Genomic DNA, 26719 nt, shown 5'->3' with positions numbered 1-26719 from the left:
ACTGGGTTTGGAGCAGCGTGGTTGGCTATGGCTCACGGCTCTGACAGCAATGACTCCAGTTACACTAAGTCTCCTTCGCCAGCGGGCAGCAGGCGGGTAAGGACAACTTTTTTACTATTTATTACATTCTCTCTCTTTGTAGCATTTATTTAGTTATGAAGTGTTATCATTGGGATGTGGGGCATTATAATCACGTTTTCACTAACATATTGTCGAGGAGTAATCATCACAATCGTACTCTATCATATGCTCTGTATTGGGGTTATCACTCGTCTTGTCTTTACTCACTTTCAACTCTCATCTCTCAATGGCTTGTTAAATGACATGCTTTGGTGGGTCTGGATGTTCATTTACGACTGGGCGTCCAGGACGTCTTTCTTCCGTAGTATTTTGCTTTAGATTGAAATGTAGAATCACCTAGCAATGTAGAATCATGCTGAAATGTAGAATTGTGCATGACAACAATGAGGAGTTTCCTTGACGACAGTTGTTTGTAAATTCAGGTGTGTTGTGGGAATCAAGGCCGTTCTATGAAGGGATGAGCTGATAGACTTAACATTGCAATATTGCACCAGCGGGGAAGGGTTGAGTTGGGTTGGGGTTGGGGTGGGTCGGGTTGGTCTCAGATCACGCCTTGTTTCATGTCCTGAATACTTCAGTTCTCATGGTATCAGAATAACTCAGCTATGTAGAAATGCTGCATCAGTCAAATCATGCACCAAAGAGATGTCTCATCCTAGAACGGTCTGAACATTGTTATGCATGGTTATACATTTTCAATCTACAATATCTACTGTATACTAGAATGAACCCTAATACTCCACCCATTAGTGTAAGTTAGTTAGGGTGAGCAACAGTTAGCGTCCTGTCAGCAAGATGACTTCCCTGTGTCTCTCCCCAGGGCTCCTCAGACAACATAAAGAAGGTCATGAGAAGAGAGAAGAACCGTATCGCTGCCCAGAAGAGCAGAATGAGACAGACTCAGAAGGCAGACAGTCTACACCTGGTGAGGATGACTACCCACAAAGCAACACACTGAGGCGTGCACCATGTCTGGCTATGAGTTAGGATGACCACCAGGCCAAATGTGTGGCACCATATCCAAGTACGACTAGACTTGTCAATCTAGCAGTGAATCAGTTGTGGCCTGAATTAAATAAATGCACAGTCCACACATGCAGTGTTCCCAAAACCTGGGCAGGTCACCCCAAAACCCGATTTATATCCTCTATAAGTCTAGCCTGGTCCCAGATCAGTTGTCTCCTTCTATAGCCTGGTCCCACATTAGTTGTCTCCATCTATAGCCTGGTCCCAGATCTGTTGTCTCCTTCTGTAGCCTGGTCCCAGATCTGTTGTCTCCTATAGCCTGGTCCCAGATCTGTTGTCTACTTCTATAGCCTGGTCCCAGATCTGTTGTCTCCTATAGCCTGGTCCCAGATCTGTTGTCTCCTTCTGTAGACTGGTCCCAGATCTGTTGTCTCCTATAGCCTGGTCCTAGATCTGTTGTCTACTTCTATAGCCTGGTCCTAGATCTGTTGTCTACTTCTATAGCCTGGTCCCAGATCTGTTGTCTCCTATAGCCTGGTCCCAGATCTGTTGTCTCCTTCTGTAGCCTGGTCCCAGATCTGTTGTCTCCTTCTGTAGCCTGGTCCCAGATCAGTTGTCTCCTATAGCCTGGTCCCAGATCAGTTGTCTCCTTCTATAGCCTGGTCCCAGATCTGTTGTCTCCTTCTGTAGCCTGGTCCCAGATCTGTTGTCTCCTTCTGTAGCCTGGTCCCAGATCTGTTGTCTCCTATAGCCTGGTCCCAGATCTGTTGTCTCCTTCTGTAGCCTGGTCCCAGATCTGTTGTCTCCTTCTGTAGCCTGGTCCCAGATCAGTTGTCTCCTATAGCCTGGTCCCAGATATGTTGTCTCCTATAGACTGGTCCCAGATCTGTTTGTGCTCTTGCCAACTCCATTGCTCATTGTCAAGCCAAGCAAGGAGAGGGCGTGATAGCACAAACAGACTGGCACTCAGGCTACCACAAGTCAGTAACAGACTGGTTATGTAGTTATCAGACACCCAGACTGATTATTGATTTATTAGGCCGGGGGAACTCAGCAAAGCTTTATTTTCAAGTCCTTCAAATCTCAGGGACCATTTCCCCAGTGAACCACTATGATAAGGTTATAAAGGAAAAGCTGTGTTGTTGGAAATCTGTGTTGGTCGGTGTTAGATGGTGTTGGTCAGTGTTGGTCTGTGTTAGTTGGTGTTGGTCTGTGTTGGTCAGTGTTGGTCTGTGTTGGTCTGTGTTGGTCAGTGTTGGTCAGTGTTGGTCAGTGTTGGTCTGTGTTGGTCTGTGTTGGTTGGTGTTGGTCTGTGTTGGTCTGTGTTGGTCAGTGTTGGTCTGTGTTGGTCAGTGTTGGTCTGTGTTGGTCTGTGTTAGTTGGTGTTGGTCAGTGTTGGTCTGTGTTGGTCAGTGTTGGTCTGTGTTGGTCTGTGTTGGTTGATGTTAGTTGGTGTTGGTCAGTGTTGGTCTGTGTTGATCTGTGTTGATCTGTGTTGGTCTGTGTTGGTCTGTGTTGGTCAGTGTTGGTCTGTGTTGGTCTGTGTTGGTCTGTGTTAGTTGGTGTTGGTCAGTGTTGGTCTGTGTTGGTCAGTGTTGGTCTGTGTTGGTCTGTGTTGGTTGATGTTGATCTGTGTTGATCTGTGTTGGTTGGTGTTGGTCTGTGTTGGTTGGTGTTGATCTGTGTTGATCTGTGTTGGTCTGTGTTGGTCAGTGTTGGTCTGTGTTGGTTGGTGTTGGTCTGTGTTGGTCTGTGTTGGTTGATGTTGATCTGTGTTGGTCTGTGTTGGTTGGTGTTGATCTGTGTTGGTCTGTGTTGGTCTGTGTTGGTTGGTGTTGGTCAGTGTTGGTTGGTGTTGGTCAGTGTTGGTCTGTGTTGGTTGGTGTTGGTCTGTGTTGGTCTGTGTTGGTCTGTGTTGGTCAGTGTTGGTCAGTGTTGGTCAGTGTTGGTTGGTGTTGGTTGGTGTTGGTCTGTGTTGGTCTGTGTTGGTCAGTGTTGGTCTGTGTTGGTCAGTGTTGGTCTGTGTTGGTCTGTGTTGGTTGGTGTTGGTCTGTGTTGGTCTGTGTTGGTCTGTGTTGGTCAGTGTTGGTCAGTGTTGGTCTGTGTTGGTCTGTGTTGGTTGGTGTTGGTTGGTGTTGGTCAGTGTTGGTTGGTGTTGGTCAGTGTTGGTCAGTGTTGGTCTGTGTTGGTTGGTGTTGGTTGGTGTTGGTCAGTGTTGGTTGGTGTTGGTCAGTGTTGGTCAGTGTTGGTCTGTGTTGGTTGGTGTTGGTCAGTGTTGGTCTGTGTTGGTTGATGTTGGTCAGTGTTGGTCTGTGTTGGTCTGTGTTGGTCTGTGTTGGTCAGTGTTGGTCAGTGTTGGTCAGTGTTGGTCTGTGTTGGTCAGTGTTGGTCTGTGTTGGTCAGTGTTGGTCTGTGTTGGTCTGTGTTGGTCTGTGTTGGTCTGTGTTGGTTGGTGTTGTTCTGTGTTGGTCTGTGTTGGTCTGTGTTGGTTGGTGTTGGTCAGTGTTGGTCTGTGTTGGTCTGTGTTGGTTGGTGTTGGTCAGTGTTGGTCTGTGTTGGTCTGTGTTGGTTGGTGTTGGTCAGTGTTGGTCTGTGTTGGTCTGTGTTGGTTGGTGTTGGTCAGTGTTGGTCTGTGTTGGTCTGTGTTGGTTGGTGTTGGTCAGTGTTGGTCAGTGTTGGTCTGTACGAGATGATATTGACAAAGCGCTGATGGACCATGTGGTGATGTGTCATCATGGCTTCTGTTGGGTTCATCACTTAGGGTTCATCCCAAATGGCGCCATATTCCCTATATGGTGCACTACTTCTGATTGTGTTACCTATGAGCCCTGGTGCACTAAATAGAGAATAGGGTGCATTTGGGATACAAACGTGGCCATATCTCTGCCTGTGTGTGTTTATTGCGGTACTGAGTATTCATTATCACACGTGGGCGTCAGAAACCCACTGACCAGCACTAATGATTATTACACTGAATGTTAATATCAGTTGGTAATAAATGGCACCCTATTCCCCATGTAGTGCACTACTTTTGACCAGGGTTCTAGTGCAAAGTAGTGCACTTCATAGAGGAATACTGTGTTATTTGGGATGCACATTAGCAGCAGTAATACAGCAGGTTATACAGCACGTGACTGGAGGTATTTCAGGTAATAGTCAAAGTGAAAAGCACACAATCACTTTCATTTCAACGTCTCTTTCTGTTCATTGACTGGCTAGCTTTTAGTCATTGACTTTCACTTCTGTCGCTTGGCAGAGTATAGTAAATTACACCTATTTCCGTTTGTAGAAGCTACAAATACATTTAGTCTTAGCGGTTAGTGTTGCTGAAGAGAGTAGAGTTTATCAATGGGATTACTATGCGTTTCTGAAGAGAGTAGAGTTTATCAATGGGATTACTATGCGTTTCTGAAGAGAGTAGAGTTTATCAATGGGATTACTATGCGTTTCTGAAGAGAGTAGAGTTTATCAATGGGATTACTATGCGTTTCTGAAGAGAGTAGAGTTTATCAATGGGATTACTATGCGTTTCTGAAGAGAGTAGAGTTTATCAATGGGATTACTATGCGTTTCTGAAGAGAGTAGAGTTTATCAATGGGATTACTATGCGTTTCTGAAGAGAGTAGAGTTTATCAATGGGATTACTATGCGTTTCTGAAGAGAGTAGAGTTTATCAATGGGATTACTATGCATTTCTGAAAAGAGTAGTTTATCAATGGGATACTATGTGTTTCTGCTGAGGATGCTTTCTTCATAAGGTCTATGGTGTCAAAATGAAAATCAATGTATTTAGAGCTGCTAGAAGACATCTCAAAGTCTTGAGAAAATATCTGTATTTAATAGAATGTTGGTCGGACATGGTTTTTTTTCTTCAGTTGTTTAGAAAGACAATTTTGTTAATCTACAACAATTCAACATTGTATTTTTTTCTCTGTTGTCTTTTTCTTCTGAGGTCCTCAGGTACGTTTGTAAATGTTCCATTACAGTGTGGGCCTGCACAGGGCCAGATGATCAGGCTGTCAGACATGAGCTCTGCGTGTTCGTGAGGTGATGATGGCCTTTTACACCCAGAGATGTGGGAAACAAAACAAGTTAGACAGAAAAGGTTCCACTGTGTTCCTCTAAAGGTCGAGACAGGGCCAGAGTAAGAGGAGGGAAGATAGAGAGTGTTGCGCAGTGTGGCCTTCCTGTCAGAGACAGGCCTGGGTAAACCCCAGTGCTCACGTCACTTAGGTCAACAACCCACTGACACGGGTCCTTTACCAGAAATGACAGCCATTCTCTCCCCTCCTGCCCACGGTTTACTACTAAACCTCATTTACACAGGAGAGAGTGTGAGAGCGAGAGAGAGACTACTACTCAGGAAACAGGAAACGTGTCACAGTGAGGGAAAATTCAGCTTCCTGTTTATCAAACGAGTTGAAGAAACCATAAAACCACAAAATATGCTTAGCCTAACACGCTCTGCAAGGAGGCCTGTGCTGAGCCATCTATTGGTCCATCCTCCCTAATACGCTCTGCGAGGAAGCCTGAGCTGGTGAATAAGCAGTCTCAAAGAACTAGACCAGGTGGTTTACATAGAATAATGACATAGGCTGAATCTACCAATCACCACCACAGCACCACCCACATACTGGGTTTTCACAAAGGTCATTGACTCTGAAATCTAACCAGATCTGACGATGGAACGCCTTTCTGCATAAAAAAGATGAGAAGATTATTTGTTGACAAATGAACGACAGCAGCAGGGGGGTGGTGGATTTCTTAAGAATTGTTTTTCCCATCAAAGCTGAAGTTAGAGAGACTGATGATGCCTTGGGTTTTTTTTAAACGATGGCCTGAGTTGTAACCCATGGTCGAACCATACAGGTCATTGGTATTCAGCATAGCAGGGCCACAAAACAGTTGCATTGTGTAATTTCACTGTACATAGAAGAATTTATACTGACATTTCAGTTGCGACCATTTGATTATGAGGTCATTAGCTTCATTCATTTATTTATTCAAGTTTGACTGATTCCTCTGAGTCTAGTTCCTCTGCAGGTTTCTTCCTTGCTACTGTGCTGCAGCTTGCTAATTGGGGTCTAGGCTGGGTTACTGTAAAGCAGGCTGAGTTACTGTAAAGCAGGCTGAGCTACTGTAAAGAAGGCTGGGTTACTGTAAAGAAGGCTGAGCTACTGTAAAGAAGGCTGGGTTACTGTAAAGCAGGCTGGGTTACTGTAAAGCAGGCTGAGTTACTGTAAAGCAGGCTGAGCTACTGTAAAGAAGGCTGGGTTACTGTAAAGAAGGCTGAGCTACTGTAAAGAAGGCTGGGTTACTGTAAAGCAGGCTGGGTTACTGTAAAGCAGGCTGAGTTACTGTAAAGCAGGCTGAGTTACTGTAAAGCAGGCTGAGTAACTGTAAAGCACTTTGTAATACCTAGTGATGTAAAAGGGTCTTTAAACGTACATTTCATTGACTGATTGGTTCCTGTTGCTTCAGGAGAGTGAGAACCTGGAGAAGGAGAACGCGGCTCTGAGGAAGGAGGTGAAGAAACTCAAAGAAGAGGCCAAGTATCTCTCCTCTGTCCTGACTACCCATGAGCCTCTCTGCACTGGCCTGCCCCCCCAGATGACCCCTGACCTCATCTACTCCCCCCATCATCACTCTGTCTCCCCCCACCATCACGGGAGCAATGTCTTTCACCACCAGCACAGCATCGCTGTGTCGCACTACCAGCACTGATCACCACCGACCACCAGGGGGTGCTGAAGAGGAGCTGGAGAGGTTTACTGACCTTGATAAAGTGGGTGAAGAGAGCCACTTGAACTAGCCTCGCTAAACCAGGTCAGTCTGGTTTCAAGAGGCTACACTTGAACAGGATGAAGTTAATGAATGGTTTCTTTGTTTCAACGGAACAAGCAGCACTCATGAATGGTGTCTTTGCATCAGATCAACAATTTTCTGATATTAAAAGATGACAAAGGCTTCTTTTACACAGGCAGCCAAATTCTGATCTTTTGCCCAATTATTGTCACAAGGTATGATTGGTAAAAAAATAATAATTCATGACAAAATATCAGAATTGTGTAAAGGCACATAGATGGTAATTTCAAATGTATGACTCGACCATAGAATCAATGCCTCGACTATGCCAATAGTCAACATCTACAGGACATAAAACCAGCATGATTGAATTATTTTTTATTGTACTATTGAGATTTATACAACAATGAAATTATTCCGTTTTTACGTTTCAAGTAATTTATATAGGCCTATTACAATGTTTTGATGATAGGACTGGGACGATACTAGTATCGCGATACTTGTTAGTATTGTGGCAAGGGAACAAAACAAAAAGCAGATTTAACTTCTTTAGTAAAACAGTCTTCATGTTGGAAACAAACATCATTATGTTATCATCCAGTTATTTTCCAGGCTATATCACAACATATGATACATACAGCAGGTTTAGGACCAGGCTATATCACAACATATGTTACATACAGCAGGTTTAGGACCAGGCTATATCACAACATATGTTACATACAGCAGGTTTAGGACCAGGCTATATCACAACATATGTTACATACAGCAGGTTGAGGACCAGGCTATATCACAACATATGTTACATACAGCAGGTTGAGGACCAGGCTATATCACAACATATGTTACATACAGCAGGTTTAGGACCAGGCTATATCACACAATATTTTACATACAGCAGGTTTAGGACCAGGCTATATCACAACATATGTTACATACAGCAGGTTGAGGACCAGGCTATATCACAACATATGTTACATACAGCAGGTTTAGGACCAGGCTATATCACAACATATGTTACATACAGCAGGTTGAGGACCAGGCTATATCACAACATATGTTACATACAGCAGGTTTAGGACCAGGCTATATCACAACATATGTTACATACAGCAGGTTGAGGACCAGGCTATATCACAACATATGTTACATACAGCAGGTTGAGGACCAGGCTATATCACAACATATGATACATACAGCAGGTTGAGGACCAGGCTATATCACAACATATGATACATACAGCAGGTTGAGGACCAGGCTATATCACAACATATGTTACATACAGCAGGTTGAGGACCAGGCTATATCACAACATATGTTACATACAGCAGGTTGAGGACCAGGCTATATCACAACATATGATACATACAGCAGGTTGAGGACCAGGCTATATCACAACATATGTTACATACAGCAGGTTGAGGACCAGGCTATATCACAACATATGTTACATACAGCAGGTTGAGGACCAGGCTATATCACAACATATGTTACATACAGCAGGTTGAGGACCAGGCTATATCACAACATGTGTTACATACAGCAGGTTGAGGACCAGGCTATATCACAACATATGTTACATACAGCAGGTTGAGGACCAGGCTATATCACAACATATGTTACATACAGCAGGTTGAGGACCAGGCTATATCACAACATATGTTACATACAGCAGGTTGAGGACCAGGCTATATCACAACATATGTTACATACAGCAGGTTGAGGACCAGGCTATATCACAACATGTGTTACATACAGCAGGTTGAGGACCAGGCTATATCACAACATATGTTACATACAGCAGGTTGAGGACCAGGCTATATCACAACATATATGTTACATACAGCAGGTTGAGGACCAGGCTATATCACAACATATGTTACATACAGCAGGTTGAGGACCAGGCTATATCACAACATGTGTTACATACAGCAGGTTGAGGACCAGGCTATATCACAACATATGTTACATACAGCAGGTTGAGGACCAGGCTATATCACAACATATGTTACATACAGCAGGTTGAGGACCAGGCTATATCACAACATATGATACATACAGCAGGTTGAGGACCAGGCTATATCACACAATATGTTACATACAGCAGGTTGAGGACCAGGCTATATCACAACATATGTTACATACAGCAGGTTGAGGACCAGGCTATATCACAACATATGTTACATACAGCAGGTTGAGGACCAGGCTATATCACAACATATGATACATACAGCAGGTTGAGGACCAGGCTATATCACACAATATGTTACATACAGCAGGTTTTTAAAGGAACAAAGAGTTTGGTCTGCATCGTGTTTTCCTTTTTTGCCATAGAAACAAATATTTCAATACTGGTATCATCCCAGCCTTTCGTTTTTTTTGTGTGTGTATTTCTCATGTTCAGGACTACCACTATTGCATATGACTGATTGGAGCATTGAAAAATTGCTTGGATTACTCAATGATGTGTACATTATTTTACTATTTTCTCACAAAACAGCTGCTTTTCTAGTCTGATTTGAATACATGTACATTCTGCCTAAAGTGAAACAGTTTGAAAATAACTTTGTTAACTCGAGTCTACATTCGAATCATCTTGAATTTTATTTTTTTTCTTCTATTATTTAATGGTCGCATGGTGGAGTCATGTACCTATAAATAATGAAGGGTAAGCCTTGTTAAGGTACAGTATGCATTGTATGCTCTGATATAGAGGATTATCGTATAGACTGGCACTGAGACAGGACATTCAGGGTTTAGTGTACCATCAGTAGTACTGTGCTTGTACTTTTTAAATTCATATCTTTGAATGTTGTAATTGAAAAATATATATTTTTAAATGTTGTCTTACTGTACATTTAAAAAATAAAGATAGAAACTTAGAAATTGTTTTGAAATGCAAATAGTGCATTTTTTTGGGTGGAACGCAATGTTTTCGGCAAATATCAGCTCTGCTGAGGGCAAACATGAACATTGTGATAATTCGGTGCAACTTCCAGCGTGCCTTTACTGTGAACACTGAGGCTGTATCCACTTTAAGTTACAGTTTTATTAACAGTGGCCAAGTCGGTTACTGTGGCTATAATGATCATAATGTAGGGCCTACCAGAGTGGCCTACCATCAAAAAACAATGGAGAAAATGCATCCCATAACATTTTAACATGGAAATAGCTGTTCTATCATTCAGCCTACAGTAGCTGCCAATGTGTGGTGTTCAATGTAGACCTACATTCCATGAGACTTTTGAGAAGAAAAACACATGCAGAGCTTGACATTAACCTGTTTATCCACTTGTCCCGCAGACAAGGAGGTGATTGAAAACATTGTGTTGTTTGATGCAAGAAACCACGTCACAAAATAAAATACATTATTATTCCCATATCATTATTACAGAGAATCAGACACATTATGCCACCCTCTGCCTATTGGCTACTAAGCTTATTCAAGTTTGTCTTAAAATACAACACTGCCCCTTTAAGACAAAAAAAAGCTCTTTACCTGACTTACTTTTCAAAGATGTCTAGAAATGTACACGTAATGTGCTCTTGTAGGAAGCAATCACTCTCCTATTGCTGACTATGATACATATGATATGTAACTGGGCTAATAACTTACTAACTAGCAAAGGATATGAACAAAATGTGCACACGTGGCTGCATGCAGCTCTCACTTTGACCTCAAAACAAATGCATCATAAGGCTCCAGAATTGCACAGGGGTCTAAGGCACTGCATCTCAGCGGTAGAGGCATCGCTACAGACCCTGGTTTGATCCCGGGCTGTATCACAAATGGCTGTGATCGGGAGTCCCATAGGGCGGTGCAGAATTGGCCCAGTGTTGTCCGGTTTAGGGGAGGGTTTGATCAAGGTAGGCCGTCATTGTAAAATAAGAATTTGTTCTTAACTGACTTGTCTAGTTAAATAAAGGTTAAATTAAAAATAAATAAAACAAATCTACTTATGACCACAGCTGTAAACACAATCCAGTTCAAAGTATATGACACAGATCCATAAATGGCAATAGTTTATTTGCATATAGGCCTACTGCAGCTCTGATTGGCTATGCCCAGTGGTGGAAAAAGTACCCAATTGTCATACTTGAGTAAAAATAAAGATACTGTAATAAAAATGACTCAAGTAAAAGTGAATGAAACCCAGTAAAATACTACTTGAGTAAAAATCCAAAAAGTATTTGGTTTAAAATCTACTTAAGTACCAAAAGTAAATGTCATTGTTAAAATATACTTAAGTATCAAAAGTAAAAGTATAAATTATTTCAAATTCCTTAATCAATATGGCACCATTTTCTAGTTTTTTATATATTTACCAATAGCCAGAGGCACACTCCAACACTCAGACATCATTTACAGATAGCCAAGGGAACACTCCAACACTCAGACATCATTTACAGATAGCCAAGGGAACACTCCAACACTCAGACATCATTTACAGATAGCCAAGGGAACACTCCAACACTCAGACATCGTTTACAGATAGCCAGGGGCACACTCCAACACTCAGACATCATTTACAGATAGCCAGGGGCACACTCCAACACTCAGACATCATTTACAGATAGCCAGGGGCACACTCCAACACTCAGACATCATTTACAGATAGTCAGGGGTACACTCCAACACTCAGACATCATTTACAGATAGCCAAGGGAACACTCCAACACTCAGACATCATTTACAGATAGCCAGGGGCACACTCCAACACTCAGACATCATTTACAGATAGCCAGGGGCACTGTCCAACACTCAGACATCATTTACAGATAGCCAAGGGAACACTCCAACACTCAGACATCGTTTACAGATAGCCAGGGTCACACTCCAACACTCAGACATCATTTACAGATAGCCAGGGGCACACTCCAACACTCAGACATCATTTACAGATAGCCAGGGTCACTCTCCAACACTCAGACATCATTTACAGATAGCCAAGGGAACACTCCAACACTCAGACATCATTTACAGATAGCCAAGGGAACACTCCAACACTCAGACATCATTTACAGATAGCCAGGGGAACACTCCAACACTCAGACATCATTTACAGATAGCCAAGGGAACACTCCAACACTCAGACATCATTTACAGATAGCCAAGGGAACACTCCAACACTCAGACATCATTTACAGATAGCCAGGGGCACACTCCAACACTCAGACATCATTTACAGATAGCCAGGGGAACACTCCAACACTCAGACATCATTTACAGATAGCCAGGGGCACACTCCAACACTCAGACATCATTTACAGATAGCCAGGGGCACACTCCAACACTCAGACATCATTTACAGATAGACAGGGTCACACTCCAACACTCAGACATCATTTACAAATGAGGCCAGTGTTTAGTGAGTCCGCCAGATCAGAGGTAGTAGGGATGACCAGGGATGTTCTCTTGATAAGTGTGTGAATTAGACCATTTTCCTGTCCTGCTAAGCATTCAAAATGTAATGAGTACTTTTTTGTGTCAGGGAAAATGTAAATAGTACATACATTTCTTTAGAAATGTAAGTGAAGTAAAAGTAAAATTTGTCAAAAATATAAATAGTAAAGTAAAGTACAGATACCCCCAAAAATGACTTAAGTAGTACTTTCAAGTATTTTTACTTAAGTACTTTACACCACTGCCTATGCCCCACCGGTCTAGAGTATGTGGTGAGTCATTCACAATATAATTATATTCCTATACATTCTGCTTACAACAAAATATCTTTCATGTTTCAGAATGTTGCATTGAAAGTGGCTAATATTGGCGTTTGATTCGATCACAGTTGCCACAGTAAAGGGAATCGTTGATAGTGTTAACTAACAGGGGGAAAACTCTAGAACAGTTGAACGAAGTTCAATCTCCTGCTTCTCTTTGTGGGCAGATATTTCTTCAGCACTCTGTATGGCAGTCTCGGGAGAGCTGTGCGGGCAGTCTCGGGAGAGCTGTGCGGGCAGTCTCGGGAGAGCTGTGCGGGCAGTCTCGGGAGAGCTGTGCGGGCAGTCTCGGGAGAGCTGTGCGGGCAGTCTCGGGAGAGCTGTGCGGCAGTCTCGTGGAGAGCTGTGCGGCAGTCTCGTGGGAGCTGTGCGGCATTCTCGTGGGAGCTGTGCGGCAGTCTCGGGGGAGCTGTGCGGCAGTCTCGGGGGAGCTGTGCGGCAGTCTCGGGGGAGCTGTGCGGCAGTCTCGTGGAAGCTGTGCGGCAGTCTCGGGAGAGCTGTGCGGCATTCTCGGGGGAGCTGTGCGGCAGTCTCGTGGGAGCTGTGCGGCATTCTCGAGGGAGCTGTGCGGCAGTCTCGTGGGAGCTGTGCGGCATTCTCGGGAGAGCTGTGCGGCAGTCTCGGGGGAGCTGTGCGGCAGTCTCGTGGGAGCTGTGCGGCAGTCTCGTGGGAGCTGTGCGGCATTCTCGGGGGAGCTGTGCGGCAGTCTCGGGGGAGCTGTGCGGCAGTCTCGTGGGAGCTGTGCGGCATTCTCGGGGGAGCTGTGCGGCAGTCTCGGGGGAGCTGTGCGGCAGTCTCGTGGGAGCTGTGCGGCAGTCTCGTGGGAGCTGTGCGGCAGTCTGGTGGGAGCTGTGCAGCAGTCTCGTGGGAGCTGTGCGGCAGTCTCGTGGGAGCTGTGCGGCAGTCTCGTGGGAGCTGTGCGGCAGTCTCGTGGGAGCTGTGCGGCAGTCTGGTGGGAGCTGTGCGGCAGTCTCGTGGGAGCTGTGCGGCAGTCTCGTGGGAGCTGTGCGGCAGTCTGGTGGGAGCTGTGCGGCAGTCTCGTGGGAGCTGTGCGGCAGTCTGGTGGAAGCTGTGCGGCAGTCTCGTGGGAGCTGTGCGGCAGTCTCGTGGGAGCTGTGCGGCAGTCTCGTGGGAGCTGTGCGGCAGTCTGGTGGGAGCTGTGCGGCAGTCTCGTGGGAGCTGTGCGGCATTCTCGGGGGAGCTGTGCGGCAGTCTCGGGGGAGCTGTGCGGCAGTCTCGTGGGAGCTGTGCGGCATTCTCGGGGGAGCTGTGCGGCAGTCTCGGGGGAGCTGTGCGGCAGTCTCGTGGGAGCTGTGCGGCAGTCTCGTGGGAGCTGTGCGGCAGTCTGGTGGGAGCTGTGCGGCAGTCTGGTGGGAGCTGTGCGGCAGTCTCGTGGGAGCTGTGCGGCAGTCTGGTGGGAGCTGTGCGGCAGTCTCGTGGGAGCTGTGCGGCAGTCTGGTGGAAGCTGTGCGGCAGTCTCGTGGGAGCTGTGCGGCAGTCTCGGGGCTCTAGCGCGTCTGTTAACGCATGCAAGTTTAGAGGGAACATTGAGTGGAAGCCTCATGTTTTCAGACCAATGGTTGCTTTACATTTGATGTAACATCTATTCTAATTCCAGTGCCATATTCAATGTTATTCTATTATATGCTATTCCATTCTATTCTATTCTATCCCATTCTATTCTATTCCATTCTATTCTATTCTATTCCAGCTCCATATTATATTATATTGTAATCTACTGTATTGTATTGTATTCCATTTTATCTTGGGTCAGTTGATGGTGCTTTGTGGAAATGTGTTGTGTAGCCTATGCCACCAACAGCAAAAATAGCATTTTGGCATTGACAGTAGAATAATTTTTGTCGGCAACCAAGGTCGGGATGTTTGGTTGCAAAATGTAGCTCCTCCTCCATCGTGCCCAATTTCAACACAGACGGCAGTGAGGGTTCATTGGGTCGTGGGTTGGTTTACGTGGTGACGTAAACGGGCGTTTACATTGGACGTGTTCGTTTTGCATGGCCCGGTGGCCCGTCTCAGCGGAGTTCAAACGTTTTAATAAACAAAGGTGTCAAACTCATTCCACGGAGGGCCGAGTGTCGGTGGGTTTGCGCTCTTCCCTTGTACTTGAGTGATTAAGGTCACTAATTTGTAAGGCATTCCTCACATCTGGTGGTCTTGGGCTGAAATTGAAAGTGAAAAACAAAACCTTGCAGCCCATAGGCCATCCATGGAATGACTTTGTCACGCCTGTTTTAGACCATCCAATTATTGGTCCTTAAGGGAAATCTCCACCCACCCGAGACAGCTGGCCATGCAAAACCAACTGGCCCATTGAAACTTCGCTCGACGCGCAACAGAATGACATCTCCATACATGATTTAAAACAAACGTAGGGCTACATATGTTGAGTTTGAACTGCTTGTGAAAGTAGGCTACTGTTTTGTCAACTTCAGCACAACAGGAACAGGAAAAAGTGCGCCTATGCAGGCTACTTCTAATGTAGTCTATGAGTGACTTGTCTAGATTACCCTTTGCACAGCGAATTATTTAATGGTTGTTTAGCGAACTGAAACTTCACATTTTCATTTCAGGGAATGCCTTTGCTTTAAACTACTTTATTTGCTAACGTGGTATCAAATAGAAAGTGGTGTCGGTTGTAGTTTCTGATTGGTGGACTTCGAGAGGTGGTGTAGCTGGTTTGGCTTGTTTCCCAAAACTAGAGTACTGTCCAAAGTTCTGGGAGCTGTCGCATAGTCAGGCTGGTCCGAACTCTCACTAAAATGTAAGAGAGAGGTATACGTGTCTGTATTGTATTCACCTGCCCGTCTTAATTAATACACTTCAACATGACTGGCGAAAATGAAAAACCTTCCTTGGTTTATGGCGAAATCAACGACAATCAAAATGTGTTAGATCTGGAAAAAATTACAATTTTGAAGTCTGCCGTTGACAGCGAGGACGTGCGCATGGAGCACAAGATACGACTAAACCAGACCGGCGACGATACAAACCAAACCATCAAACTATACAAGCGGCGATGGTTCATCGTGTTGCTATTCAGCTCGTATTCTCTCTGCAACTCGTTCCAATGGATCCAGTACGGAATCATCAACAACATTTTCATGAAGTTCTACGGTGTAGAGTCTTTCACTATAGATTGGATGTCTATGATATACATGTTGACTTACATTCCCTTCATATTCCCGGTCACCTGGCTACTGGATAAGAAAGGTCTCCGTATCATTGCGCTGATGGCTACAGCCATGAATTGCGCGGGGACTTGGATCAAAGTGACCAGTGTGAGACCCGACCTGTTCGCGGTCACCATGCTCGGACAGTTCTGCTGCTCCCTTGCTCAGGTGTTTATCCTCGGGATGCCGTCGAAGATCGCCTCGGTGTGGTTTGGATCGGAGGAGGTGTCCACCGCTTGTTCCATCGGGGTCTTCGGAAACCAGGTATGTTAAGTAGTCTAAGGTCCAATACATTCAAAAGTAATTGCAGATGTAGCTATTTGTTTATGTAGGTCAGTCATTTTGTACATTTTTATTTTTATATATTTTTTTTAAATGATTAGTCACTTATCGGAATGTTAAAGATTACTCCACCCATGTTCTTTTGGCCCAATTGGGAATTGCGCAATTACGCAAGACTCTCAAGCCACCGCTGGCCTATATTGGCCAGTTGGTAATCTCTCATCCTCTGCCCTCAAAGGTGAAAGGTCAATGTCATCACTGACGAGACTGAGAGAACCGTGTACAGTCTGAGTCTAGTCACAAGTTCAAGCCACCATGAATAATCTCTTATCTCTGGTCCTGAAAGGTGAACGTCACAGGTACAGATTTATTTGTCCCACTGACCAACTGACCTGGCTTGAGAGATCAATGTATAGGGTTATCTATACCATAGCATAATCACAGGACACAAGCCCTCAGGGCACCATAACAATTTCAATGGAAACCTTCTCTATTGATGGTTGAAGTGGTAAGCTAATCATTTCTGTTTACTCCTCTCGGGACAAATGACCATTTGCCAAGTAAGGTTCCTGTGTTGTTGAGGTTCTAAGTTTGGAAGTCATGCTCGCTTGCTTCATTCCGTGCTGTGTTTGAGATCCATAGGTGCTGAATAAGGGATTCTCATATCTCTTTATAACGCACGTGCGGGTACACTCAAAGTAGCACTGGAGTGAGAGAATCACCAGCTGTGTGAGGAAGACGAGACATTTTTCAGAGGACCAGTCCAAAAAAACCAAACATGGGCTTTAGAGGCAATCCATAGGCCTAACGTTCATTCTATATACAATGGTTCACCCCCTCTACTCTCTCTCATTCTATATACACAACGGTTCACCCCCTCTACTCTCTCTCATTCTATATACAACAGTTCACCCCCTCTTCTCTCTGTCTCATTCTATAAACTACGGTTCACCCCCTCCACTCTCTCTCATTCTATATACAACGGTTCACCCCCTCTACTGTCTCATTCTATATACAACGGTTCACCCCCTCTACTGTCTCATTCTATAAACTACGGTTCACCCCCTCTACTCTGTCTCATTCTATAAACTACGCTTCACCCCCTCTACTCTGTCTCATTCTATAAACTACGGTACACCCCCTCTACTGTCTCATTCTATATACAACGGTTCACCCCCTCTACTCTCTCTCATTCTATATACAACGGTTCACCCCCTCTACTCTCTCTCATTCTATATACACAACGGTTCACCCCCTCTACTGTCTCATTCTATATACAACGGTTCACCCCCTCTACTCTGTCTCATTCTATATACAACGGTTCACCCCCTCTACTCTCTCTCATTCTATATACAACAGTTCACCCCCTCTTCTCTCTGTCTCATTCTATAAACTACGGTTCACCCCCTCCACTCTCTCTCATTCTATACAACGGTTCACCCCCTCCACTCTCTCTCATTCTATACAACGGTTCACCCCCTCCACTCTCTCTCATTCTATACAACGGTTCACCCCCTCTACTGTCTCATTCTATATACAACGGTTCACCCCCTCCACTCTCTCTCATTCTATACAACGGTTTACCCCCTCTACTGTCTCATTCTATATACAACGGTTCACCCCCTTCACTCTCTCTCATTCTATACAACGGTTCACCCCCTCTACTGTCTCATTCTATAAACTACGGTTCACCCCCTCTACTCTGTCTCATTCTATAAACTACGGTTCACCCCCTCCACTCTCTCTTTCTATATACAACGGTTCACCCCCTCTACTGTCTCATTCTATATACAACGGTTCACCCCCTCTACTCTGTGTCATTCTATATACAACAGTTCACCCCCTCTTCTCTCTGTCTCATTCTATATACAACGGTTCACCCCCTCTACGCTGTCTCATTCTATAAACTACGGTTCACCCCCTCTACGCTGTCTCATTCTATAAACTACGGTTCACCCCCTCTACTGTCTCATTCTATATACAATGGTTCACCCCCTCTACTGTCTCATTCTATATACAACGGTTCACCCCCTCTACTCTGTCTCATTCTATAAACTACGGTTCACCCCCTCTACTGTCTCATTCTATATACAATGGTTCACCCCCTCTACTGTCTCATTCTATAAACTACGGTTCACCCCCTCTACTGTCTCATTCTATAAACTACGGTTCACCCCCTCTACTGTCTCATTCTATATACAATGGTTCACCCCCTCTACTGTCTCATTCTATATACAACGGTTCACCCCCTCTACTCTGTCTCATTCTATATACTGGGGAGTCGACATCTCAGCGTAACACTTCTAAAGGATCTGCATCTGAATCTACAGTAGGCCTATTTACATGTTTAAAAAACATATAACCTGACATTGTTGTTATGTTACAGGGAAGTTGACATTTCATATTTCAGCCTACAAGGCCCCATATAGAGGCTATATACAGTGCCTTCGGAAAGTATTCGTACCCCTTGACTTTTTCCGCATTGTTACGTTACAGCCTTATTCTAAAATTACTGGAGATTCGTAAAAAAAAATCTATGCACAATACCCCATTATGACAAAGCGAAAACAGTAAAAAAAAAAAAAATCACATTTCTAAAAAAACGACCTTATTTACATAAGTATTCAGGCCTTTTTGCTATGAGACTGTAAGTTGAGCTCAGGTGTTTCCTGTTTCCATTGATCATCCTTGAGATGTTTCTACCACTTAGTTGGAGTCCACCTGTGGTAAATTCAATTGATTGGACATGATTTGGAAAGGCACACCCCTGTCTATATAAGGTCCCACAGTTGACAGTGCATGTCAGAGCAAAAACCAAGCCATGAGGTCGAAGGAACTGTCCGTAGAGCTCCAAGACAGGATTGTGTCGAGGCACAGATCTGGGGAAGGGTGCCAAAAAATGTCTGCAGCATTGAAGATCCCCAAGAACACCGTGGCATCCAATCCATAATTCTTAAATGGAAGAAGTTTGGAACCACCAAGACTCTTCCTAGAGCTGGCCGCCCAGCCAAACTGAGCAATCTGGGGAGAAGGGCCTTGGTCAGGGAGGTGACCAAGAACCCGATGGTCACTCTGACAGAGCTCCAGAGTTCCTCTGTGGACATGGGAGAACCTTCCATAAGGGCAACCATCTCTGCAGCACTCCACCAATCAGGCCTTTATGGTAGGGTGGCCAGACGGAAGCCACTCCCTCCACAATCACCCGACCTCAACCCAATTGAGATGGTTTGGGATGAGTTGGACCGCAGAGTGAAGGAAAAGCAGCCAACCAGTGCTCAGCATATGTGGGAACTCCTTCAAGACTGTTGAAAAAGCATTCCTCATGAAGCTGGTTGAGAGAATGCCAAGATTATGCAAACCTGTCATCAAGGCAGAGAGGGGCTACTTTAAAGAATCTCATATAAAATATATTTTGATTTTAACACTTATGAAATCATGTAGTAACCAAATGTGTTACTTCATAGTTTTGATGTCTTCACTATTCTTATTATGAAGGAAAACCCTTGAATGAGTAGGTGTCTAAACTTTTTAGTGTGTGTTTTATATATATATATTTATATATATATATTATATATATATATATATATTACTACACAATCTGAATAACCCAGATGAGAGCATAGTACTTATTCACAGTTGCATCTCTCCTAAAGTGTACACATCAGTGTAGGCTAAGTTATTCAGCTAATATGGAAATATGCTAGGTATAGCTGGTGTTCCAGTCCACTTGCCTAACTACTGAGTTGTTGCACATTAACAGAGTTGTCTTAATTCATCACATGTTGATTTGAAACAGACTGAGTAATTTAACCTCTGACCTCTAGCTGGTGTTCATGGAGTCTTTGCATCTTCTTGGATCAGATTGTTATTTTCACAAATATTGTTTTGGCTTTTCTATCTTTTCTTATTCCTAGTTAGTTGAACTCTCTATTTTCAGGCCCACAAATTAACTTTGAGAATGGTAATTAAAGAATGAGACGGTTTTCTCTCTTATTTCACGTTATCTCGTTACCATGCAACGAGGTGTCTCCGACGTGCCGGTGCCTTCTCCAAATAAGGAAGTGTAAAAAGAAAATAACCAGCACACTGCATTCTCTTAAGTTATCATGAAGTAACTCCAACACACCGCAACAAGTAACCTCATCAAGTTCTTTCCCTAATTTAAACAAAAAAAAAAAAAATGTAAATAAAGAAGTTTACACATCCTATGAAGGCTAAGTTATTCAGCCAGTATGGAAATGTATTAACCAAATGGGGTGAATCGTTGTCTTAGTTTAGCTGAAAAACATTCCTTACCTCCAGGAGATTTTTAACGGGTGACTATCTAGCAAAAAATAAATCTACAAGGAGCACTCGGTTTCTGCGTAGATCTGATTAGGGGAGACCGGGGTTGGTTGTCACACTTTTTACTCGCCTGTGTATTTCTCAGCACCAGTATCTAACAATACTATTTTCAGTATCAGGAGAAAGACCAAAGTCTTAGGTTGAAATAGGGACCCTTTTTTTTTTATCCTCTTATTTCATTCTAACATGGAGTTATATTGGGATATAAGCCATCCAACACACTCTGTCCACTTGTGACAACGAGCTCCATCCCTTGGTTGGATATCACACAGTATGAGCGGGGTCGTCCAGTGTCAATTTTACAAGGAGTTAAAGTATTTGTTTGGGGAAAATGTAAAGCCTTTTATTTATTGAACTGTATTGTTAACATAATAAATTCAACATACAGTTGAAGTCGGAAGTTTACATACACCTTAGCCAAGTACATTTAAACTCAGTTTTTGACAATTCCTGACATTTAATTCTAGTGAAAATCCCCTGTCTTAGGTCAGTTAGGATCACCACTTTATTTTAAGAATGTGAAATGTCAGAGTAATAGAGAATTATTTCTTTCATCACATTCCCACTGGGCCAGACGTTTACATGCACTCAATTAGTATTTGGTAGCATTGCCTTTAAATTGTTTAACTTGGGTCAAATGTTTTGGGTAGCCTCTACAAGCTTCCCAGAATAAGTTGGGGGAATTCTGGCCCATTCCTCCTGACAGCTGGTGTAACTGTGTCAGGTTTGTAGGCCTCCTTGCTCACACGCCCATTTTCAGTTCTGCCCACAAATTTTCTGTAGGCTTGAGGTCAGGGCTTTGTGATGGCCACTGCAATACCTTGACGTTGTTGTCCTTAAGCCATTTTGCCGCAACTTTGTAAGTATGCTTGGGGTCATTGTCCATTTGGAAGACCAATTTGCGACGAAGCTTCCTGACTGATGTCTTGAGCTGTTGCTTCAATATATCCACATAATTTTCCTTCCTCATGATGCCATCTATTTTGTGAAGTGCACCAGTCCCTCCTGCAGCAAAGCACCCCCACAACATGATGCTTCCACCCCCGTGCTTCACGGTTGGGATGGTGTTCTTCGGCTTTCAAGCCTCCCCCTTTTTCCTCCAAACATAACGATGGTCATTATGGACAAACAGTTCTATTTTTGTTTCATCAGACCAGAGGACATTTCTCCAAAAAGTACGATCTTTGTCCCCATGTGCAGTTGCAAACCGTAGGCTGGCTTTTTATGACGGTTTTGGAGCAGTGGCTTCTTCGCCACCGAGAGGCCTTTCAGGTTATGTCGATATAGGACTCGTTTTATTGTGGATATAGATACTTTTGTACCTGTTTCCTCCAGCACCTTTAAATGGTCCTTTGCTGCTGTTCTGGGATTGATTTGCACTTTTCGCACCAAAGGACGTTCATCTGTAGGAGACACATTCTGACGGCTGCATGGTCCAATGATGTTTATACTTGCGTACTATTGTTTGTACAGATGAATGTGATACCTTCAGGTGTTTGGAAATTGCTCCCAAGGATGAACCAGACTTGTGGAGGTCTTGGCTGATTTCTTTTGATTTTTTTCCCAAGCAAAGAGGCACTGAGTTTGAATGTAAGCCTCAAATGCATCCACAGGTACAACTCCAATTGACTCAAATGATGTCAATTAGCCTATCAGAAGCTTCTACTGCCGTGACATTTATTTTCTGGAATTTTCCAAGCTGTTTAAAGGCACAGTCAACTTAGTGTATGTAAACTTCTGACCCACTGGAATTGTGATACCGTGAATAATAAGTGAAGTAATCTGTCTGTAAACAATTGTTGGAAAAATTACTTGTCATGCAGTAGATGTCCTAACTGACTTGCCAAAACTATAGTTAACAAGAAATTTGTGGAGTGGTTGAAAAAAGAGTTTTAATGACTCCAACCTAAGTGTATGTAAACTTCTGACTTCAACTGTGAACACTGAGACCCTTGGACATCAAAAGTTTGAACAATTAAACAATATTTCTATATTTGGGAATGGTCCATGGACACGTAAGGGACAGTCATTGTCGAGTGTGTTTCATTTGGTGATCTCATGAAGGACAGGAAACACAACTGTATCTCTTAAAGTGTACATTTCTCAGCTGTCAGGTTTACATCTCGATGTTGGATAAAATGAATGATTAAATATGAAACTATTTGTGACAAGATGTAATGTGATGTTGGCCTTTTAAACGAGATACTTGTTAAGGTGTAAAGTTAACTAGTCAGTGGCCACGCCCCCGTGAGGCCAGCCATTACATCAGGCGTCATGGAATTCCCCTTTTTCCACAGAGTATAAAACCCACTTCCGAACAAAATGTACATTAAGTCAGAGAACGCCGAGATTGAGTCCCCACGTTGGAATGACTACAATTCTATAGGCCGTCAGACTAGAAAACATGCAGCTGACGCTACATGTGAAATGTATAAGAACTACAACTCTATGGGCCACGGAGACCATGCAGCGTTGGCCTCACGGCAGGAAATGGTTAAACTCTGAGACTATCGATTCTGCCTCTGAACAAGGCAGTTAACCCACTGTTCCTAGGCCGTCATTGAAAATAAGAATTGTTTCTTAACTGACTTGCCTAGTTAAATAAAGGTAAATAAAAAAATAAAAAAATACAGAATAAGAGCAAATCCTAGACGTAAAATTACTAGTCTGCAGCTGGAAAGTCTAGTATGAGTATACCGCAACAGACACTATCCAGCACCGATGCGAAAGCGACAACTACGGAAGACATTGTGACTTCTGGGGAAGTTAACCAGAGCGTCTTTGATGAATTGACTCTCCAGCAGACGGACCGGCGATTCCAACAGAAGAGACAACAACATACCAGTTTAGGGACTGATCAATGTGTTGTTAGTAACCAATATCTACTGTTTTATGTATTTCTGTGGTTAGTAAATAAAAAAATAATTATGCATATTTGTATATCGCTGACTCATCATTTAGGCTAGGGTTCGTGCAGATATCCAAGGGTTTGCGACGTTCAGTTATTTTATTTTACCAGGTAGGCTAGTTGAGAACAAGTTCTCATTTACAACTGCGACCTGGCCAAGATAAAGCAATGCGACACAAACAACAACAGTTACACATGGAATAAACAAACATACAGTAAATAACTCAATAGGGAAAAAGTCTATATACAGTGTGTACAAATGAGGTAAGATAAGGGAGGTAAGGCAATAAATGGGCCATAGTGGTGAAATAATTACAATTTAGCAATTCAACACGAGTCATAGATGTGCAGAGTTGAATGTATAAGTAGAGATACTGAGGTGCAAAGGAGCAAATATATAAAATAAATAGCCCATCCCCATACTGTTATTTACAGATGGGCTATGTGCAGTGATCTGTGAGCTGCTCTGACAGCTGGTGCTTAAAGTTAGTGAGGGAAATATGAGTCTCCAGCTTCAGTGACTTTATTTTGTAAATTAAAAAAATGTTGCAATTCGTTCCAGTCATTGGCAGCAGAGAACTGGAAGGAAAGGCGGCCAAAGGAGGAATTGGCTTTGGGGGGACCAGTGAAATATACCTACTGGAGCGTGTGCTAGATCAGGCAGGGTGACCAGTGAGCTGAGATAAGGCAGGGCTTTACCGAGCAGAGACTTATAGGTGACCTGGTTTGGTGGCGAGTATGGAGCGAGGGCTAGCCAACGAAAGCAGACAGGTCGCAGTGGTGGGTGGTATATGGGGCTTTGGTGACAAAATGGATGGCACTGTGATAGACTGCATCCAATTTGCTGAGTAGAGTGTTGGAGGCTATTTTGTAAATGACATCACCGAAGTCAAGGATCGGTAGGATAGTCAGTTTTACAAGGGTATGTTTGGCAGCATGAGTGAATGATGCTTTATTGCAAAATAGGAAGCCGATTCTAGATTTAATTTTGGATTGAAGATGCTTAATGTGAGTCTGGAAGGAGAGTTTAGTCTAACCAGACAACTACAAATACCTAAGTCAGAACCTTCCAGAGTAGTGATGCTGGACGGGCGGGCAAGTTCGGGCAGCGATCGGTTGAAGAGCATGCATTTAGTTTTACTTGCAGTTGGAGGCCACGGAAGGAGAGTTGTATGGCATTGAAGCTCATCTGGTGGTTGGTTCAGTGTCCAAAGAAGGGCCAGAAGTATACAGAATGGTGTTGTCTGTCTGCATAGAGGTGGATCAGAGAATCAACAGCAGCAAGAGCGACATTATTGATGTATACAAAGAAAAGAGTCGGCCCAAGAATTGAACCCTGTGGCACCCCCATAGACTGCCAGAGGTCCGGACAACAGGCCCTCCGATTTGACACACTGAACTTTGTTTGAGAAGTAGTTGGTGAACCAGGCGAGGCAGTCATTTGCGAAACCAAGGCTGTTGAGTCTGCCGATAAGAATGTGTGATTCTATTGTAAAGTGGTTGTTCCACTGGATATTATAAGGTGAATGCACCAATTTGTAAGTCGCTCTGGATAAGAGCGTCTGCTAAATGACTTAAATGTAAATGGTGATTGACAGAGTTGAAAGCCTTGGCCAGGTCGATGAATACAGCTGCACAGTATTGTCTCTTATCGATGGAGGTTATGATATCCTTTTGGGGCGGCAGGGTAGCCTAGTGGTTAGAGCATTGGACTAGTAACTGAAAGGTTGCAAGTTCAAATCCCCGAGCTGACAAGGTACAAATCTGTCGTTCTGCCCCTGAACAGGCAGTTAACCCACTGTTCCTAGGCCATCATTGAAAATAAGAATTTGTCCTTATCTGACTTGCCTAGTTAAATAAAGGTAAAATAAAGTTTAGGACCTTGAGCGTGGCTGAGGTGCACCCATGACCAGCTCGGAAACCAGACTGCATAGCGGAGAAGGTATGGTGGGATTCGAAATGGTCGGTAATCTGTTAACTTGGCTTTCGAAGACCTTAGAAAAACAGGGTAGGATAGATATAGGTCTGTAGAAGTTTGGGTCTAGAGTGTCTCCCCCTTTGAAGAGGGGGATGACCGCGGCAGCTTTCCAGTCTTTGGGGATCTCAGACGATACGAAAGGGGTTGCAACAATTTTGGCGGATAATTTGAGGGTTGTGTAGCCCTGCTGATTTGTAGTGGTCCAGATTTTGCAGCTCTTTTAGGACATAAGCTATTTGGGTGAAGGAGAAATGGGGGAGGCTTGGGCAAGTTGCTGTGGGGGGTGCAGGGCTGTTGACCAGTGTAGGGTTGGCCAGGTGGAATGCATGACAGTGTTTCCTTGCCTCAGTGCAGTGGGCAGCTGGGAGGAGGTGCTCTTATTCTCCATGGACTTTAGTGTCCCGGAACTTTTTGGAGTTTGTGCTACAGGATGCAAATTTCTGTTTGAAAAAGCTAGGCTTTGCTTTCCTAACTGCCTGTGTATATTGGTTACGAACTTCCCTGAAAAGTTGCATATCACGGGGGCTATTTGATGCTAATGCAGTACGCCACAGGATGTTTTTATGCTGGTCAAGGGCAGTCAAGTCTGGGGTGAACCAAGGGTTATATCTGTTCTTAGTTCTAAATTCTTTGAATGGGGCATGCTTATTTAAGATGGTGAGGAAAGCATTTTTAAAGAGTAACCAGGCATCCTCTACTGACGGGATGAGGTCAATATCCTTCCAGGATACCCGGGCCAGGTCGATTAGAAATGCCTGCTCGCTGAAGTGTTTCAGGGAGCGTTTGACAGTGATGAGGGGTGGTCGTTTGACCACAGACCCATTACGAACGCAGGCAGTGATCGCTGAGATCCTGGTTGAAGACAGCAGAGGTGTATTTGGAGGACAGGTTGGTTAGGATGATATCTATAAGGGTGCCCGTGTTTACGGATTTTGTTTAACTAAGTTGTTTTTGTTGTTGAAAAGATTGATTTGTTTTTCAAACGTGTGTGTGTGTGTGTGTGTGTGTGGGAGAGAGAGAATGTTGCTTACTCAGTCGTTGTCAAATGACTGAGTTTTGGCCAACAAGTCCGGATTGGACCAAATCTGAAACATTCTTAAAGGTCTATATTTCACAATTTTGGACCACACATTATTGGTCTCCTGAGTGGCGCAGCAGTCTAAGGCACTGCATCTCAGCACAAGATGCATCACTACAGTCCCTGGTTCGAATCCAGGCTGTATCACATCCGGCCATGATTGGGAGTCCCATAGGGCGGCAGCACACAATTGGCCCAGCATTGTCCGGGTTTGGCCAGGGTAGGCCATCATTGTAAATAAGAATTTGTTCTTAATTGACTTGCCTGGTTAACTAAAGGTTAAATAAAGGTTCCATTTTAAAATAAATTAAGATGCAGTTGAGCACAGCTGAGTACAATACAGTAATGTAGTGTATTCAGTA

At 43.8% G+C, this 26719-nt stretch overlaps 2 protein-coding genes across 7 annotated transcripts in view; both read left to right on the top strand.

The window, feature by feature from the left end:
- The window catches only part of LOC106608314 (basic leucine zipper transcriptional factor ATF-like), a 7102-nt gene extending 140 nt beyond the window's left edge, over positions 1 to 6962 (top strand). The window contains exons 1-3 of the mRNA XM_014206194.3: positions 1 to 96; positions 902 to 1006; positions 6529 to 6962. The exon at positions 1 to 96 is cut by the window's left edge and continues 140 nt beyond it. Coding sequence (XP_014061669.1) covers positions 28 to 96; positions 902 to 1006; positions 6529 to 6771 — 417 coding nt within the window. The 5' untranslated portion in view covers positions 1 to 27 and the 3' untranslated portion in view covers positions 6772 to 6962. The remainder of the gene's footprint in view (positions 97 to 901; positions 1007 to 6528) is intronic.
- A 7929-nt stretch (positions 6963 to 14891) lies between these two features.
- LOC106608296 (choline/ethanolamine transporter flvcr2b) overlaps positions 14892 to 26719 on the top strand; it is a 66261-nt gene continuing 54433 nt past the window's right edge. For 4 of the 6 annotated variants that reach the window (XR_006770373.2, XR_001329426.3, XM_045721160.2 and 1 more), the window contains exon 1: positions 14893 to 16031. Coding sequence is in view for 3 of the 6 variants with exons in the window: in XM_045721160.2 (XP_045577116.1) it covers positions 15423 to 16031 (609 nt within the window). In the remaining 3 variants the exon portion in view is untranslated. Of the gene's footprint in view, positions 16032 to 26719 lie in introns of all 6 variants that reach the window. The other 2 variants (XR_014392760.1, XM_014206163.3) reach the window with 1 other exon arrangement.

Source organism: Salmo salar, chromosome 06 (genome assembly GCF_965601325.2).
Source record: "Salmo salar chromosome 06, fSalSal1, whole genome shotgun sequence".
Lineage (NCBI taxonomy): Eukaryota > Metazoa > Chordata > Actinopteri > Salmoniformes > Salmonidae > Salmo > Salmo salar.
The sequence above is the reverse complement of the archived record's forward strand: the minus strand, read 5'-3'. Positions and strand labels throughout refer to the sequence as shown.